The sequence below is a fragment of the Arachis duranensis genome, chromosome 2 (genome assembly GCF_000817695.3).
Source record: "Arachis duranensis cultivar V14167 chromosome 2, aradu.V14167.gnm2.J7QH, whole genome shotgun sequence".
Taxonomy (NCBI): domain Eukaryota; kingdom Viridiplantae; phylum Streptophyta; class Magnoliopsida; order Fabales; family Fabaceae; genus Arachis; species Arachis duranensis.
This window is the reverse complement of record NC_029773.3, coordinates 20,799,443-20,818,785: the sequence shown is the minus strand read 5'-3', so window position 1 is coordinate 20,818,785 and position 19,343 is coordinate 20,799,443. Positions and strand designations below refer to the sequence as shown.

Genomic DNA, 19,343 nt, shown 5'->3' with positions numbered 1-19,343 from the left:
TATAATGTATAAACACACTCTTTATAGTAATATACTCGCTATAACAATAACTGATTCTCAATTTAGAAGCAAAACTCGCTTCTTTCTCGTCTAAGCCATAGTATATGCTGCTTCAGCTTGATGTGTCCTTGAATTGTGAAAAGAACCAACAGCAAGTATCCACTTTCGATATAAAATAAAAAATTTCATGGCACTAAACCACTTGAACTCGTGAACTAAGTTCACAATAAAGACAACATTAGATAAATACAACGCATTTTGATTAACTAATCTCATGAAATTTTCTAACATTAATATTTTCTAAGTTAGTCCTTGTTCAAGTACAAAGATACATTAAAAGATCATTCAAAACTTTATAAACTAGTCCTCTTCTGTTCTAAGTAAAAAGTTTAATGAGAAGTATGAGTCAACTAAACAGTAGATCAAGTAAAATTAAGAATGCGTTTTGCAGAATCCAGTGTGTTAAGTAGTAGCATAGCAACAGTCATAGGTCCAACTCCTCCGGGGACAGGGGTAATAATGGAAGCAACCCTAACAGCTTCTTCAAAGCATACATCACCAACAAGACGGTAACCGTCCTCATAGCTAGGATCCTGCAACACTTTAGCTTTGTAAGATACGATTGTCATCAATGACGGATCCAAAAAATTTTGTCAGTGGGAAACAAATATATATCGCATAACAAAATAATTTTCATAGTAAATTAATATAATAGGGGCAAATTTAATAACATAACGGGGTAAATAAATATTATTACTATATACTACTCACAAATTTTTTGAATTCTAGTGGGGGCACTTGCCCCCACAACATTATATATACATCCGTCACTGCATGATCATTAATCTGTTGGGTTTTTCCTGTATCTCGTTAAAATTATAGAATAATGATACGTTTGTGTTATTTGTGGTAAAATCTGCCATTTGTAATGTTAACCAAAGTTATTAATTTTTAAGATTTACAAAATTTGTGATAAAATCTCAACTACTGATTATATAAAGGATACCAGTGTCCTTGTACCATAACAAAGATAACATTGTGCATTAAGCCATGGAAACAATTAAAAATTTAAAATGTCTTCACCTAACAACTTGTTACTTTTTTAGAAAAGATTGTTGAAGTTTTCATGACAAGTTGGTTAATTGAAACTTTTGAATGCAGCAACTGAAATATGAGAAGTTATTTGATGGGGATTACTAACTCACCTCAACAGGAGTCGTCCCGACATCAATCACAACTGCACCAGGTTTTATCCAGTCGCCACGCACCAAATTCGGCAGTCCAGCAGCTGAAACTACAATGTCAGCTTCACAAGTGACCTGTTTTGAGTTTTCTGTAAATGCATGTACAACGGTGACTGTTGCATGGTGTCTCTGCCAGCAAAGAAGATGATATCACATTATCTACAAGGAGATGAACTAAAGAAGCCACCATGATCGATTCACACATTCAACTGAAATAGATTCTTACCTGCAATAACAAGGATGTCGGCAAACCAACAATATTACTTCTTCCGATTACTACAGCTTTCTTCCCCGTAATCTCCACACCAGCTCTAAGCAATAATTCAATGCAGCCTTTTGGAGTACATGGAGTAAATAGTGGCTCCCTTCCTGCTATTGCGAGATTCCCAATATTAAGGGGATGAAAGCCATCGACATCTTTCGCAAGGCATACAGCATCCAAAACTTTTTCCTCATCTAAATGCTGTACTAAACATTATTGCAACAAGTTAACAACAGAAACTCTAGAAAATTCTAGACATCTCTTCTAATCCTCAATTGTGTTAACTATCTACTTTGAATGTACAGAAAAGACAAACAATAAAACAATATTTCACCTGTAAATGACTCCCAAACAACCAGATGAAGGTTACCATTGAATTATTAATTATTGTATGATTAGAATTATACTTAACCAGATGAATGTAACCATTGAATTATTAATTATTATATGGTCAGAATCAAATTTTCATAATGTTAATTAAAATTTGCAATATTTTACATAAAAGTGGCATCAAATAAACTAAAGTTCCTACTTCATTTCCCATGATCAATTTTGACAATAGCATCAAATTCTGTTTCTGTACGCGCATACCATTAAGGATGTTTTGTTTTTAAGAAATTTGGGCTTGTATGATATATGTGAGGAAGTATCAGCGGGTTGGGTGGGTTGTGATTTATTAATGCAATTTGGGTGGATAATGATATGTGGTAGTGGATAGTGGACACCTCAAGTTTGAGAACTAGAACTGAAGTTGGGTTAAGGCATATCTATGGTGATTGTTAGAACTGGTGCCAGCGAAGAAGGAAGTTAGAATAACGGGAAATTAATCCGTAATGCCTGAGGTTTCAATATCAAGCCCAAGCCTGAAATATGTACTTTATGGTATTAACCATGTGCACTAATATACAGAAATAGGACGCTTGGGAATATAGGATCCCTTCGCCCTCCTAAATGGTCGGACACTGAAAACTATGGGTCATTTTGGCAATTCTTATTTCCAACCACCCAAAACAAACCAAATTCTGAGAATTCTTATTCTATGAATACTGCTTCAGCACAGAAGATAAATTCTTTTGACATCAACAAAGAAATGTACAAGAAGATCAAAGTGTAGCTAACTTATTGTAGAAGTCAAAGATTCAGAAATTACTTTAGGTAGAGGAAGCTGCACAAGAATGCCATGAATTGATGGATCCTTGTTATATTGCATGACAGCATTATGAACTTCTGCTTCTGCACAATCAGTGGATAATTCAGTCACCATAGAGCTGATTCCAACTTCTTCACAAGCCGTTACCTTATTGCGAACATAAATTTGAGATTCCCTTCTCTCGCCCACCAAAACTACAGCTAATCCAGGAACTTTTCCGAGGCATTTCTTCATTCTTCTTACCTCATCAGCTATTTTTGACTTGATTTCCATTGATATCAACTTTCCATCAAGCACCACAGCATTCTGTTCATTAACTGAGGCAGACATCAATTACAATGGGAAAATTGATAAATAAAGGGCAGAAGAAGCAATGTGAGCCACAAGAAGAAGTAAAGAATCACAAATTTTCAATCTATTCATATTTACAGAATATTACCATCCTATAAAGACTAGATTGTTCATGTTACTCCTATTACAAAATACACAGCAAATTGCATTCAAAGTTTTGTTTCATTTCTTATCCCACAGTTATGTAAACTAGTCATAAAAAAAATGGTTCAATGAGCTAGGAAAAATCCAATTTCAGCAAAAATGAGGAGTGCGTGAAAAAAACGCAAGCAAAACAATGTAAGAAGAGATGTGTGGTGATGTTTAAGCTGAAATGTTTAAGCTAAATTTTACTCCAAAACACCTATATTTTTCTCATTGAAGTAAAAAGTGCAAGAGATTAATGAATAGATAAAAATTAGGCCTACGAAAGACATGGCATCTACCAAATCATCTAAATGCTAGAATTTAACATCCAAAGAAATAATGATAAATTCAATGTGAACCAAGTGAATAAGATACTTACAGCTTTTATGTACTTCTGGAATATTCTGACAATAAGACTTGGGAGTCCAGATATCACGTATGTCCAGAGAAGCAAGCGGTGGAGACAACAAAATTTGATCCAATTGATGATCAACTTTCAAGGTATGTAGAGACCTTATCTTTTGTGGATGACATTTTCTTAGAAAATTATGCCATGTAACTGCCACTAAGCCCATTTAATACTCGTCAAGTTGTCATAAACAACACTATCGTCTTCCTGAAACAACGACATTCAAGATTTATTCTTCCTCTTTCTTTTTGACTCGTTTACACGAGGTTTGTCTCTGACAAAGTGTTTGGAAATGATGCTTGGAATTCAATTTGGAATAAATATGGAAATGAATTAAATCCTATATTTTGATAAAACTTTACCCTTTTAAAAATAGAACATCAAATTTTAAATGCCTATCTGACTATCTCCATAGCTGAAGTCTGAAGAAAATGTATGCAACACAAAATCAACCAGAAAGATTTAACATATGGTAAATAAAGGATGACTTCCGAATACGAAAGCTTTCTTCAAAGATTATTTATCAAGTTTAACGAAATTGAGCAGCAAAATAAACATTCCAGAGCACAATAACGCATTAGAGCAAGCATTATTATATATGAAATCTAGAATAATAGAGGTGTCAATAACATTTGAAGAGCTCAAACATCACTTTAGCGACTCTAGTCCAGTCCAACCGCTTTGTTCTATCATTATCATTATTTTTTCTTTTAAATAGAAACACAAAACAACAATGAAAAATAATTAAATTATATAAAGAAAAAATAACCTCCTTACGAACCTGGACATCAAACCTGAATAATCAAACACGAGTAGAAACGAATTTTGTGACTATCTTATCTTAACAATGCTAAAACAAATAGACGCCAAAACAAATTTACAATTTTAACGCAGCAAAAAATTACGACCTCAATTAACTTTGGAATTCAACCAATTAGCAACAAATTGAGAGCAAATAACTAGGGATGAGAAAACTCACGGCAGCTGCAGCAGAAGGACGCGTAGAACAGCAACAGCAAGAACGAAGACTGAAGAGCAAAGATCCACACGCGAGGAAGGATTTTCCAATAAGGCAGTGTCATTTTACTTTTAAGTATAATAATTTTTCAAAATCATTATTTTTGGCATATCTAATTCTACAAGGGCGTTTTTAACCTTTTCAAAATATATAATACCTTCAACAATGTGCTGAACTACTTCAACAAGTCTGCGAGTAAGATATCCAGCATCTGATGTTCGTACAGCAGTATCCACAACCCTTTTACGGGCTCCGTAACAAGAAATTATATATTCTGTTAAAGAGAGTCCTTCGCGTAAATTGCTTTAAATGGGTAAATCAATCATTTGTCCTTGTGGATCTGACATTAATCCTCTCATACCCACTAATTGGTGTACTTGAGATGCATTTCCTCTAGCGCCTGAGAAAGACATTATATGAACTGGATTTAGGGGGTCGTATATGTGTCTCAAGTCGGGAGTGGATCCTCTAGTGGAAAAAAATTGAATGATATTTAGTGGAAGATTTCATCCTTTATTATTTTCTCTCTCTTATTTAATTTTGATCTTACTTATAAAATTAAAAGTGAGAGATCACACTTTATTCTCTCAAGTATTAGAAAAAATGAAAAGAATCTATTTTCGTCTCAAAGTCTCAACTCTTTTATTAGGTTGTACTTGGAGGGCTGGCTAAGACACAATTAGAATTTAGTTTATTTTTACTTGATTGAATTCACTTATCCTTATTCTCTTAATTCCTCAAAAAATTAAAGATTAGTATAATAATTTTTCTTAAAATTCTAAATCAAAACTTTTTTTAGGATCCTTTATAATAATAAAATATAAATATTAAATAATATTGATTGACTATTTGATTCAATTTAAAAGTTTTAAGTTAGCAATTATTATTTTTAATGTTTTTTTAAATATAAATTAATTTTTTAGTACGAACCACCTTGTTAATTATTGTAAAAATCATAACAAGAACTAACATTAAGATTAAAAAGAAGATATATATGCTTAGTTTTATAATAGAATAATATCTACCATAATGTATTTTACATGCAATATTATAAGTAATTTATGTCTCATAAGCTAAATGTAAAATGATTGGTATTAATTTTTATATATAAAATATAAATAGATGAGAAAGATTTTTGTATATTGGCAAATACATTTTTTAAAAGAATCCTGCTAGGAAGCCAATGGCTTATTTGTATTAGGGGTGGCAAAACGGGTCGAGCTTGCTGGGTCAATCCACTAAACTTGCTAAAAAAGGCGGGTTGAGCTAGAATTTGGAGCCCGCCAAATTTAAAAAACCCGCCAAACCCGCACCGCCAAATTGGCGGATTTTGGCGGAGCGGGGCGGACCGGTCCGTCGGGTCGAAGCTTTTTATTTTTCTTTTTTTTATTAAATAAAAGAGTGGTTACTATAATAAATTAATAATTATAGAATTTTTAAACACTTTTTTTCATTTTTTATTTTTATTCTACTTTTAGTTATTAACTTTATTTATTTTATTTTACAATTTCGTATATATGCTCAAATTATGTGACTTATTTTTTTAAAATAAAGATAATTTTATTGACAAATATTATTTTGAACAATTTTATTGAAGTTAAAAATTAAAAAATAGTAAAAAAATTATATTATAATTTGACTATTTTTTATTTGTATTTTATTTTTTAATTATTATTTTTTGGTTAATTTTAATGAATTTTATTTTTAAAAACATCACCCATAATGATAATAAACATCTCATGTTATAAAATCACTCATCCCAAAAAGTTAAGCTGATTTTGGTTCACCAAAGATCGAACTCTTAACCTTTTGGATCTAGAGCTCTAATGGAAAAAGGTAACGCTTGTATCTCTAATACTCCCTAAACCTTCATTGTACGCATTGTACAAAAATTTCGTTGACTCCCCATACTTTTCCTTTCTAAAATTTCGTTTAATTTTAAATCTTAACCCGCGTCTTTTCTTTTGCAAACAAAAATTTTACCGTTAGACTATATTTGCATTTATTTTAATGGGCAATTTTCCAAAATAAAATGATTGGAAGAAAGCTTTACCAAATTACAACATTTGGAATTTGGTTACCATTTTGCGTTGAATCCATTTATATAGAAACCGTGGGAGCCAACCACGGATTCCAAATGCACATAAACCGTGGGAGGCAGCAGGGTTTTATGGGTTGGAAATGCACAATGTAAACCGTGGTAGGCAGCCACGGTTTACACTTTATAAATGAAAAGCAGAAACCGCTGGTGGTAGCCACGGTTTATGAAGAAGAAAAAGCATAAACCGTGACTGGCAACCACGGTTTATGAAGGGCATTCAAATGATCATAAAACCCTGTAACCTAACACGGTTTATGTATAATGAAAATCTATATATATTCGAGTGAGAATGTAGTTGCTGAGGAGATCATTTTCACAATGTCAAGTGAGGGAGAGAGTGTTCTTGTGTTAGTGCACTGCTCTGGAAAAATTAAAAAAAGCAAAAAATATGGTGTGAAGTTCACTGATAGAGAACCGTTGAGTGTATTTGTTAGTTCGTCAAACAGTTTGTCAGATTTGAAGAGCACCATCTTGCAGAAGCTTGGAGTTTTTGGGAGCAAGGTTGTGAAGAAGATCTTCTACAAGATTCCCATTGCTGTAGTTTCCAGCGGTGTGATGTATGATACATTCGTGTTAGGGGCTGACGAAGATATTAGGGTTCTATTTCATTGCGTGAGGAGTTTTCCTGAGGTCAGAATACACGAGTTGTATGCGAAGTTGGAGGTAACTCTGGATAGTTCTGGGGCATCGGCTCCTGTTCATAGCTCGACTGCCGCTGGCGGTGCGTCTTGCTCGGCGCCAGCAAACCGGTTTTCTGTTCCGCAGGTTGCCTCTCCTTCTTTTGCGGCTGATCTGGTACCAGCGGTTGCAGTTCCAACTGCACGTTCCCCTAATGAAGGGGTCCTGCAACAGGCATTTCTGGGGGAATCAGGTCGTGCCACAGATGATGAACATCAAGAATTCGGGGTACTTGATCGAGTAGAGAATGCAATGCGGGACGATGACTCTGATGAGGAGCCTGTAAATATATTTGGGGACAGCGACGATGACACCGGTGCCAATCCACAAGCACAACAAGGTCCTTCAAGTTCCGGCACACAGCATTACCCTCCACATTTCTCGACGTTAAACTTGGAGGCTCTGGGTGAACATACGGCCGGAGTTGCTACAGTAGGTGGTTCGTCAACCGAATTTCAGATTGGACAATCCTTCCAGAGTAAAGAAGAAGCTGTTCTTAGTGTGAAGGACTACAACATCCGTCGAGGTGTTGAGTACCGAGTGATGGAATCGGACCATTTGAAGTATCATGGAAGGTGCAAGGATTTCGGCAAAAGTTGTAGTTGGATGATTCGGATTTTGCTCCGTGCACGGAAGGGAACTTGGGAGGTTAGGAGGTACAACGGTCCGCACACTTGCTTAGCAATATCTGTTTCCAGTGATCACCGTCAGCTTGATTACCACGTTATCTCTGCGAGGATTTTTCCGTTGGTTAGTGCGGATGCTGCAGTACCGATCAAGGTCTTGCAACAAGCGACTGAAGCTGATTATGGCTTCAAGCCCAGTTACCGGAAGGTTTGGAAAGAAAAACAGAAGGCAGTTGCACAAATATATGGAGACTGGGAAGAGTCTTATGCCGAATTGCCACGTTGGATGCTAGGCGTGGAGTTGGCGATGCCCGGGACAGTTACTGTGTTGCAGACGTCATGTGGCAGCAAATTTCAGCCTTTCTTTCAAAGGTAAAGATGCGAGAAGAATGCTGGTTAATGCTGCGTACGCAAAAACTGAGGCGGAGTTCTATTACTGGTTCGACATCATGCGTACTGAGAATCCGGCAATGTGTGATTGGGCGAACCGGATGGAGTATGAGAAGTGGACGCAACACCAGGATAGCGGTAGACGGTTCGGGCACATGACAACAAACATCAGTGAATGTGTGAACTCTGTCTTGAAGGGAACTCGCAACCTCCCGGTCACGTCGTTGGTTAAGTCCACATACGGAAGGCTTGCTGAGCTATTCGTTATCCGGGGACAAACAGCAGAGGCGCAGCTTGGAGCTGGACAAGAGTTTTGTCAGGCATTGGTCAAGGGTATTGAAAGGAACATGAGGGAGTCAAGGTGCTTCACCGTCACGTTGTACGACAGGCACCAGTCGGAGTACACGGTTGCTGAGACTACACCGACTGGAAACTTCTCCTTGGGTAGCTACAGGGTCTCGCTGAAGGATCACACATGTGATTGTGGGTACTTTCAGGCCCTCCATTATCCATGCTGTCACGCCATTGCTTGTTGCGCCCACTCCCGGCTTAATTGGGCAGCATATGTGCATGAGGTGTATCGTATGAGTGAGGTGTTCAAAGTTTACAGTAACAGGTTTGTTCCGTCCATACCAGAAGGGCTATGGCCACCATATGCCGGGCCTACTATCATTCCTGATGCTAACATGAGGCGAGCCAGGGAAGGTCGGCCGAAGGCAACTAGGATCCGTGGTCCCATGGATCGATCTGCTGAGAACCAGCCCAAGCGCTGTGGGCTCTGTCGACAGCCAGGTCACATGCGGAGGAACTGTGGCCAGCGAAGAGATACTGCTGGCGGGGATCATTAGGTTGTATTATTTAGGTTGATGCTGGGTTATCAATGTATGTTTAATTTCAGTCTTATAAGTAGCATTGTTGTTATTCATATGTTTATGTATCGTCCTGTAAGAATATTTGTTTCTTGACTTGGTATATTAAGAAAGCCTAATTTAGTGTTAATGTCGTTGTATTTGTTTGGACAAATAAATTAGAAACGACTAGATCATTAATCATACTTAATAGCTAAATACATCAACTTAAGATACAACACCAGAAAGCATAACAAATGTTTAAACATTAATCCAAGTACATAACGAAAGAAAGGACATAGACAAAAGGGAAATACATAGCTAACTAATCAGAGTCCTCGATCGTGTCACTGTCGTCATCCTGCAACTGACCAATAAGGTGACCTCCAGTGCCACATAAAGGAGCACGACGAGCCCTCCGTGGTCTCTCATCCACCAGTGGCACCTGTGCCTGTGGCGGAACTACGCTGAAAGCCGAAGCTGGGGTACCTCCCAACGCGAACCATGGGTCCAATGGTGAAGGCGCAGGCTCGTTCAGGTCAACCGGCAAACCTGGCTGTACATCCTGAACATGTGGCTGGTGCTCGGCAAACTGTGAATGTCCCTCATCCATCTGTGGCCTATAATGAGTGCCATCATCCTCTCCCAAGATGTCTGCTATATCTCTGAAGAACTCTAACTGACTCACAGGATCATCGATGTCCATACCGACGGCCGCCGTAGTAAAGTCGGCGAACATCTGAGAAGAACCCCCCACCTCGTACGTACCCTGATCCATCCCTGTGCCCACACCACCAATGTCCTCACCAACAGCATCCTGACCACTGTGATACTCTCCAGATGGTCCTCTACCACGGGCACGTCCACCACCATCCCGCTGACCATGTCGTCTGGCCCTACGTCTCGGAACACGATGATCAACATCACCTCCCTGACCACCAACACCCTGCCCCTCATCTAACTGGTCGGCCAGCCATCGCCACTCTCGATCCGTAGTACGTGTGCCGATACGCCTACGCCTGTCCACGCGGCGGTTGTCCGGTCTGTCGACAACCTGCACCATAGGAGGTGCCTGCGATGACCCTCTATGGCGAGCCTCCTCAGTCAACACAATAGGCCTGGGATCATGAAATGCAACCTCTGGGGATAGAAATCGGTGCGCCAGACGACACCACCAGTCCAGGTACTCAGCTGATGGCCCAGGATCATCAACTCGGTCAACGGGTAAAACTGAGGCATGCCGATCCTGCCAATGCTCATGCCACTCCCGATAATATGAGGGGAACCACCTATCTCCACCCCTGCCGTCCTTCGCATGAAGCCAGTCTATGTTAAGAGCCAAACGAGGGAGATGCTGAACCCCGCCGAACTGAGGCATAACCCTATCCACCTGGTGCCACTCAATCGCAGCAAAATAAATGAGACTGGTAACTGCCGTCCATAGCCTGCGGTGCTGGTCTAGTAGTATCTCTGGATGAACAATAGCTGCGACATCCGGAGTGGAATAGGGCTCCCACACGATCTACATCACGTAATGAAACTTTACGTAAAACAAATTCTATAACAGGCAAAACATAACTGAATGAACTAAAAGTAAATTACTCACATCATGCACACGCAATCTATCCAAAGAAAGGCGTGCAGCCACCACTCTCTGATCTACTGCATCGTTCCTCGGTAGATACTGAGCCCACCTACAAGTTCAAATAAAAGAATGTCATAACATCTAATGGGACATGTAAATGAACAATTTCAAACTCTAGCATCATATTTCTTTACCTGGATGCAAGTGGAAACCCGAATCTGTTGAAATCACTTGGCCTCAGACAAGGAAATCTCCAGAAGATCCAAGACTGTAGAAGCTGAAGTGGCCCAGCCAAGTTGACAACATTTCTGTTTGTTCCACGACAAAGACATCTGTACAACCACGCCAGCGCGGCCGAGCCCCAGCTATATCTACCCAAGTCATCCAACGATGCCACATAAGGCAACCAGCGAAGGTGGACACGGTTGGCGTTCTTGTCCGCAAACAGCTGAGATGACAACAACATCATAATATAGGCCCTCGCGTATATACGCACGATGTCCTCAGTAGCATCTGCTGGCAAAACCCGAAACCGCTCATGGAACCATGTGTAGCACACTGTCATCTGCTTCACTTTACTCTGCGGAGGTAACTCCCCAAAAAGCTCACGGAACCACTCCCATGCCGGTCTTCCATTTTCCATGAAATTCTCAAACTCACTAAGGCACCCACTCACAGGCTCACCATCAATCGGTAAACCCAGCTGATAGGCCACGTCCTCCAAGGTGACCGTACACTCCCCAAAGGGCATGTGAAATGTGTGGGTCTCAGGACGCCACCTCTCAATGAATGCGCTAAGTAGAGGCTCATCAACCCAGAACCACTGACTGTTCAGCCTAGCCAAGTGATATAAGCCCGCCGTCTCTAGATACGGTATGATACGCTCGTGTAAAGGCATATTCTGTTGTCTTCTCACACCACTAATAACCCTAGCAGGCTGTAATGAGAAAGATAGCGAACTCTCAACAGACAACAATAGCAACAATTTACAGTAATATCAATATAAACCCCTAGGCATAACAACAATAGACAAAATAACACTAACAATATTACTAACACGTAAACCTAAAAAATTATTTCTGCCAACAATATAAATTACAAATTCAATAAATATAAAATACTCACTATCATGATAACAGCAAAAAATTCTATTATAACTGTTAAAATATTAATTTAACATTTACCATTAATGATAACAACATTAAACAAAAAAAAATAATAAAAAGCCGGTTTAACCAACCTCTTGGTCGATAAATCCAGCCACATGCGCAACGCGGTTTAACCGGTACATCCGGTCTTCTTCTTCCATCGGTTCTCCACTAAACCGGTTCAACTTCTCAAACCGGCAACTTAACAAAAAAATTTCTTTTTTCCTCTCTCACCCACCAACCTTCCCCTCACTCACAAAACTCACAAATGATCCGCCCTCACCAGCCACGGCTTTGCTATTTATACTACTCACTCATAAACCGTGGCTGCCTCTAGGGGTTTATGTTTGAAAGCATTTACTCATAAACCGTGGCTGCCTACCACGGTTTATGCTTCACATTCTCTTCACGTAAACCGTGGCTGCCTACCACGGTTTACATACAACAAGATTTGATCATAAAACCTCCCTACCTCCCACGGTTTATGTGCATTTGGAATCCGTGGTTGGCTCCCACGGTTTTTATATAAACGGATTCAACGCAAAATGGTAACCAAATTCCAAATGTTATAATTTGGTAAAGCTTTCAACCAATCATTTTAATTTGGTAAATTGCCCTATTTTAATCGTATTTGNTAAATATCATTATTAATTAAAAAAAATAAATACAAAATTGTTGTAAAATAATTAAGAAAGGAGTAATAAAATGAAGTATAAATAAAAAATACTACTATCAGTATTTACCAATACTATTATATTATCATAAAGATAATATATTAATATTATATTAGTAGCATATGAAAAAGAAAGTAAAGAAGTGTTTTATATTGTAGTGTATATAAGAGAGAGAATATTTGTTTTTAGGATAAATACCCTTTTCGGCCCCTGAACATTTTAAAGTGGGACATATCGCACCTTTATCATCCAGAAAACTCAACCGGATTCTCAACCAACGACATAAGTGTACGAATCGATCCCTGTGACCGGTTGCTAACAGGTTGCCTGGATGATGTGTCAGGTGGAGGCTGAGTTATCAACTGCATTTGCCACGCGTGAGTAGAAGTTGTTGCAGGGACTCAAAGTCCCCTCCCTGCAACTGAAACGGCGTCGTTGCATTGGGTTAATATTCCCCCATTCTTAAATGATTGAAAAGGTTTAGGGTTCGCATCTTCTGGCTATGTGAGAGGACCTGCAACGGTGGGCATGGCAACTGTAAATTCTGGTGCTTCATTCAGTCGCGAGAAAAGATGCGGTGGGGGTGAGGAGAGTTGGGCCAGTGGAATGAGTACTGATGGAAGCATTCTGGAAGGAGCGTCGAGAAGGATGAAGAAGAAATTTGTTCATTCAGTGTGCAATTGCGGATCATACGCCATTTTGTTCGAATCTGGAACTTCAAAAAACCCTAGGAGGCTTTTCTTTGGTTGTTTTTATTTTAAGGTAAATTTTTTGGAAATCGTTTTTGTTTGGGTTGTTGCGTTATTTTGGTAACTTGTTGGAGTTGAACAGTAGACATGTTTGATGTAGAACAACACAGGACATTGCAAATACTTTGCCTGGCTAGATGAGTATGTTGCCTCTTTTTGTATTGATGAGGTGGTACAAGATGGAGTATCGTACCCAACGAAAAAGATGGAAGAAAGAATTACAGAGATAGGGAAGAAGATGGATGAGGTCAAAAGCAATGAGAAGAACAGTGGTGCTCTTAGCAGATGGAAAGTGTTTGTGTTGATTTTGCTGGGCATTGTAATAGGAAAGGGATGTAGTATAGTAACAGCTGCATAATGTTAATATGCCTTTGACATTGTAAATTCAGTGTTCTGTAATGGGGGCAATGTCTGGATGTAGTGAAAGAAAAGAATATGAAATTATAATAAACTATGTTTCTGGATTAATAGAGTTTGTTTAGTAAGTTATGAGTATTTTCTGCATTTCATGATTTGTGTGTAATTGATTGACAGATTCATGGTTAAACCAAACTGAAAACATAGTAACAATGCATATTTACACAAGGATTATACATTGTCATTTCACAAATCCAAGATTTGGAATATGCACTTCACAAGCCATGTGAGGCAAAGTTTTCATAAGGTAACACACAAGGAACACCAAGACAAAGTTTACAAAATAAAACTCACACACTATGTGAGTCCAAGTAGTTTTCCAAAAAAACATGTCCTTAAATATATGCAGTTTTCAGAATTTTGGACTAGCAGCCAAAAAACATAAACAACAAAACAAACAGATAAGTCTTATAGTCTAAAATTCCTAGTTAACTAAGTCTGCTTTGGTGGCCTGAAATTTGGTGTTGGAATCAACTTCAATAAGTCTGAAGAGGTTCCTCCACTTGATGCAACAACTGTTTCCTTGGTGATGGCCTCAAGATTTTCTGGTGTAGATGCTGGTTGGTGGCCTGTTTGTGGAGACAGAGGACCTGGTGGCCTAAAGGTCTTCAGCTTGGGCCTGAATCTGGCACTTAGCTGGGCTGGTGGTGCAGGACTGGGCTGGGTTGGTGGTGCAGGAGTTGGTTGGGCTATTGGTGCAGGTCTTGTCTGGGCTAGTGGTGCAGGACTTGGCTGGGCTGGTTCACCTTGAGACTGCTATGTAACAACATCCAAAATAAGCCAGTTACTAAGAAAAAAGAAATGAGTAAACAAGTTAGACTGCATAGTATACTATAACATTTACTACTGGAGGGGCAGATTGAGATATTGGGATTTTCTCTTGTGGAGTATGTGGCCTCTTGGGCATCTTTTTCTTATGCTTCTTAAGCTTAGCCTATTCCAGGAGTAAAACAATAATATGGCAAACCATTCAGTTCTAACCAGACAATGACACCAGTAAACCTAAAGAACAAAAAGCATAGCAAAGTAAGATTCATATATCTAACCCTAATTTCCTCTAAAGTAGGGTTCGGCCTCTGATGTATGGGTTTGTTCTAAATGTGGCCAGAAGTTCCACCCTGAACAATGAGTTAAGATTTCAATTAACTTTGGTAGTATTCCATGGCTGCAGAAAGAAAACCAAATTATGGAGAAAATTCTTGCATACCTTGTTATTTCTCCTGCTTTTTGGTTCATCCATCCAACCCGATGAGTGGCCTGCACCCGTTCTTGAAGCTTCTCTTGCAAGTATTAAAACTAATATACAATCTCTGAAATAATTTTGGCCCTTATGACTGGGTAAGGTATTCATATGTGCTATGCTCCTGGGATTGCTCTTGTGTATCTCATTCAGATCGTCCCTCAGCTTCCCAAATTGAGCCCCTTTACTGCCCAACACAGTCTCCCTAGCTTGCTTTATTGCTCGTGTAATCATCTTCCGATTCAGTTGAACATTATAGTCTTCTTTCATATATTGCATTGCCTCCCTAGGTGTCAACTTTGGTTGCGTTTTTAGTCGCAGCCCCAATTTCTCAACCACCCATTTTTTATCAGCAAGATTGCTTCCATAGTCCCGGCCACATGTGTGCTCACTGTGAAATGTCTTGAGCTTAAAAGACTTGGTAATCGAGTTCTTCAATACAAAAATCAGCCAAGGACAATCTTCCTCAGCACAAGCTGCTCTAACTCTCCCTGGCTCATTTTTTAGGTACATGCAATGCCTTCCATCTTGCACAAACACATCCTTAAGTTCTCTTTTAAATTGCTCCATAGTTACAAACTGCATCCCTAGCCTAAACTGCACCTCTCCAAATGTTTTGCCCTCATTAAAATCTGGACCAGAAGGGCCCCTCTCATCATCAGATGAAACTGGAGTCACAAAACCCTCAGACTCATACTCATAAATAATATTATCACCATCAACGAATTCCTCACCAGCCTGAGTTGCAACCTTCTTCTGCCCCACATTTTCCTCACTAGCTGGGCCTTCCATATTACCCAGATCTGACCCAACACAGCCTCCACTACTTGGGCCTTGGCCCAACCATGAATCTCCACTGCTAGGCCCATTTTCCATTTCTCTATTCAGAACATGTTTCCTCCTCCTCTTACCAGTATATCTCCTGGAGGCCCTTCTCTTTGCCATGGTGTTAGGTGGACAAGACTTTCCATTTCTCTTCTTTTTACTTTGTACATCAACAGACTCCTCAGAACTCTCAGTTTTATAACTAGGAGGAAGGGGTTTGTAAGCTTCATCTTCAACACTTTCGTATGAATCATAGGAGGAGGAAGAAGATTTTGAAGAATCTATCACCGCAAAGACATCTTCATCTTCAGATACCATTTCCTCCTCCACAGGCTCGTTGATAAACCCATATTTTATGATATAATTTGTGCTGAATTTAAGTGTTTTATTCAATCCTTCACCCACTTATGCATGTGAAATTGCATGGTTTTACCTTTCCTTCCTTATTATGAGATGTATGTAAAAAACATGTTTTCTAGGCTTTAAAAGTATTAATTTTAATTATCTTTTATTGCCATTCGATGCCGTAATTCGTGTGTTGAGTAATTTCATATCTTCTAAGGCAGGAATGACTTAAAGGATGAAGAGGAAACATACAAAAATGGAAGGAAAACATAAAACGAAGTTTTTGAAGAAACGGACAGTGACGCGTCTGCATGGGCGATGCGGACGCGTGGTTTGCACAAAAAGGGATCGACGCGACTGCATGGACGACGCAGCCGCGTGCCAACACGAAATGGCAATGACGCGATCGCATGATTGACGCGATCGCACACCACAAGCGAAACGCAAATGACGCGGACGCATGACTGAAGCGACCGCGTGACACGAAAAACTCCAGACGACGCGACTGCGTGACCCACGCGGACGCATGACAGAGGCCACACACCAAAAATTACAGAAAGCGATCCCAGCGATCTCTGAAGCCCTTTTTGCCCCAAATCCAAGTCCAGAAAGCATAGACCAGAGGTTATGAAGTGAAGGAATGCATCCGAAAGAGGGGAGCTAGCCAATTAGTTACTTTTCATAGTTTAGATGTAGTTTTAGTGAGAGAGGTTCTCTCCTCTCTCTTAGGTTTTAGGATTAGAATTCCTCTTAAAGGATTTAGGATTTCAACTCTTCATCAGGTTCAATTCTTTGAGAAGACGACCCGAGATTTGAATACTCGGTTATCAATTTTAAAAGGGTTTGTTACTTGTGACAACCAAAACATTTGTAAGAAAGGTTGATTGCTTGGTTTAGTAACTATACTTACAACGAGAGTTTACTATAACTTCTAAACCGTCAATCTTCAGTTCTTCAAAATGGCGCCGTTGCCGGGGAATTGCAAACGTATGCCTTATTATTGGTTATTGTAAATATTTTTCAAAAAAAAACATTTTTCTTTTACTTGTTTATTTGTTTTCTCTCTTCCCGCTTATTTCTGATATCTATTATGAATTCTCACCCCTCTCGCTTTGAGTTTGGTTCTAATTTTGTTGCAAGGAATGGAAGCTATAACAAGACTATGCATCAAAATCAAAGCAATCAAAGATAGATGGAGCCAAGAGGAACTGATCAACCCTTTAGGCAACACCTACCAACAAGCCCCACCCTGTATATATAGCATTACATGTTAGTTAGTTAATAACATTTCATCAAGGAGGAACACTAAAACTTTAAAGCCATCCAATATATTTTACATTGAAAAAATGGACAGTGACGCGTCCGCATGGGCGACGCGGACGCGTGGTTTGCACAAAAAGGGATCGACGCGACCGCATGGATGACGCGGCCGTGTGCCAGCGCGAAATGGCAATGACGCGATCGCATGATTGACGCGATCGCGCACCACAAGCAAAACGCATATGACGCGGACGCATGACTGAAGCGACCGCGTGACACGGAAAACGCCAGATATCGCGACCGCATGACCCACGCGGACACGTGACAGAAGCCATGCACCAGAAATTACAGAAAGCGATCCCAGCGATCTTTGAAGCCCTTTTTGGCCCAAATCTAAGTCTAGAAAGCATAGACCAGAGGTTATGAAGTGAAGGAATGCATCCGAAAGAGGGGAGCTAGCCAATTAGTTACTTTTCATAGTTTAGATGTAGTCTTAGTGAGAGAGGTTCTCTCCTCTCTCTTAGGTTTTAGGATTAGGATTCCTCTTAAAGGATTTAGGATTTCAACTCTTCATCAGGTTCAATATTTCTTTTACTTTATATTTCACTTCTACCTTGAGATACTTAATGCTTTTATTTATGTTTGATTTATGTTACCCAATTGGCTTATGAATATTTTCCATGTTAGATTTGACTGCTTTGAATGAATGTTACTTGAGTTATTCCAGATATTTATGATTTCAATTTAGCTTTCCCCATTATTGGCTTTAATTGATTAATTGGAAGCTCTTAAGTTATCAACTATTCATGATTGATTGTTATGTCGGCTAATTAACTGGAATTCCACTAACTCTAGTATTTCCTTAGGATTTGGCTAGGACTTGGGAAATCTAACCAATTAGTTCACTTGTTCCCTTGCTTACGTAAAGGTTAACTAAGTGGGATTAACTTCCATTCTCATAGGAGTAACTAGGATAGGACTTCCGAATTTTCATATCTTGCCAAGAGTTTATTTTATAATTAATTATTTATTTTATTTGTCATTTAATTTACTTGTTCCTCATTTTCAAAACCCCAATTTACAAAATCCATAACCAATAATAAGAACATACCTCCCTGCAATTCCTTGAGAAGATGACCCGAGGTTTGAATACTCGGTTATCAATTTTAAAAGGGTTTGTTACTTGTGACAACCAAAACGTTTGTAAGAAAGGTTGAATTCTTGGTTTAGTAACTATACTTACAACGAGAGTTTACTATAACTTCTAAACCGTCAATCTTCAGTTCTTCACTCATCGTAAGTTACATCAGGGATATCCACTCCATGCTCAAAGTAAAGGTGGAACTCCTTCAGATTATTCCTCATAGTGAAGTCGCACATGTTGTTGATCTCCTAATCACCATAGAGCACATGCAGACCGTCCTCGAACTCAATAACAGTTGGGTCGTGCCAGTAGATTTGTTTGTATGTCAAGTACCCTGGTGCACGAAATTGTGATCAATACTTTTCACAAATCAAATAATCCCCGGTAATGAATCCAAAAACTTGGTGTTCAATACCATGGCATAAACACAATTTCGCACAACTAACCAGCAAGTGTACTGGGTCGTCCAAGTAATAAACCTTACGCGAGTAAGGGTCGATCCCACAGAGATTGTTGGTGTGAAGCAAGCTATGGTCACCTTGTAAATCTTAGTCAGGCAAACTCAAATGGGTATGGTGATATGCGAATAAAACATAAAGATAAAGATAGAGATACTTATGTAATTCATTGGTAGGAATTTCAGATAAGCGTATGAAGATGCCTTCCCTTCCGTCTCTCTGCTTTCCTACTGTCTTCATCCAATCCTTCTTACTCCTTTCCATGGCAAGCTTAAGCAAGGGTTTCACCGTTGTC

At 39.2% G+C, this 19,343-nt stretch overlaps 3 protein-coding genes across 3 annotated transcripts; 1 reads left to right on the top strand and 2 right to left on the bottom strand.

The window, feature by feature from the left end:
* Position 1: 1 nt before the first annotated feature.
* Positions 2 to 4,684, bottom strand: LOC107473934 (bifunctional protein FolD 1, mitochondrial). The gene is made up of 6 exons (XM_021135196.2): positions 4,522 to 4,684; positions 3,513 to 3,749; positions 2,657 to 2,973; positions 1,471 to 1,707; positions 1,206 to 1,373; positions 2 to 593 (listed from the first exon to the last, which is right to left on the bottom strand). The coding sequence occupies exons 2-6, from the start codon at positions 3,706 to 3,708 to the stop codon at positions 423 to 425; spliced, it is 1,089 nt and encodes a 362-aa protein (XP_020990855.1). The 5' UTR covers positions 3,709 to 3,749; positions 4,522 to 4,684; the 3' UTR covers positions 2 to 422.
* Positions 4,685 to 6,979: 2,295 nt separating this feature from the next.
* LOC107473936 (uncharacterized) lies at positions 6,980 to 8,341 on the top strand. The gene has a single exon (XM_016093531.1). It carries the CDS (start codon positions 6,980 to 6,982, stop codon positions 8,339 to 8,341), a length of 1,362 nt encoding a protein of 453 aa, XP_015949017.1.
* Positions 8,342 to 9,528: 1,187 nt separating this feature from the next.
* Positions 9,529 to 12,097, bottom strand: LOC110278155 (serine/threonine-protein phosphatase 7 long form homolog). The gene is made up of 4 exons (XM_021136355.1): positions 12,029 to 12,097; positions 10,983 to 11,725; positions 10,810 to 10,897; positions 9,529 to 10,725 (listed from the first exon to the last, which is right to left on the bottom strand). Exons 1-4 carry the CDS (start codon positions 12,095 to 12,097, stop codon positions 9,529 to 9,531), a joined length of 2,097 nt encoding a protein of 698 aa, XP_020992014.1.
* Positions 12,098 to 19,343: the final 7,246 nt, after the last annotated feature.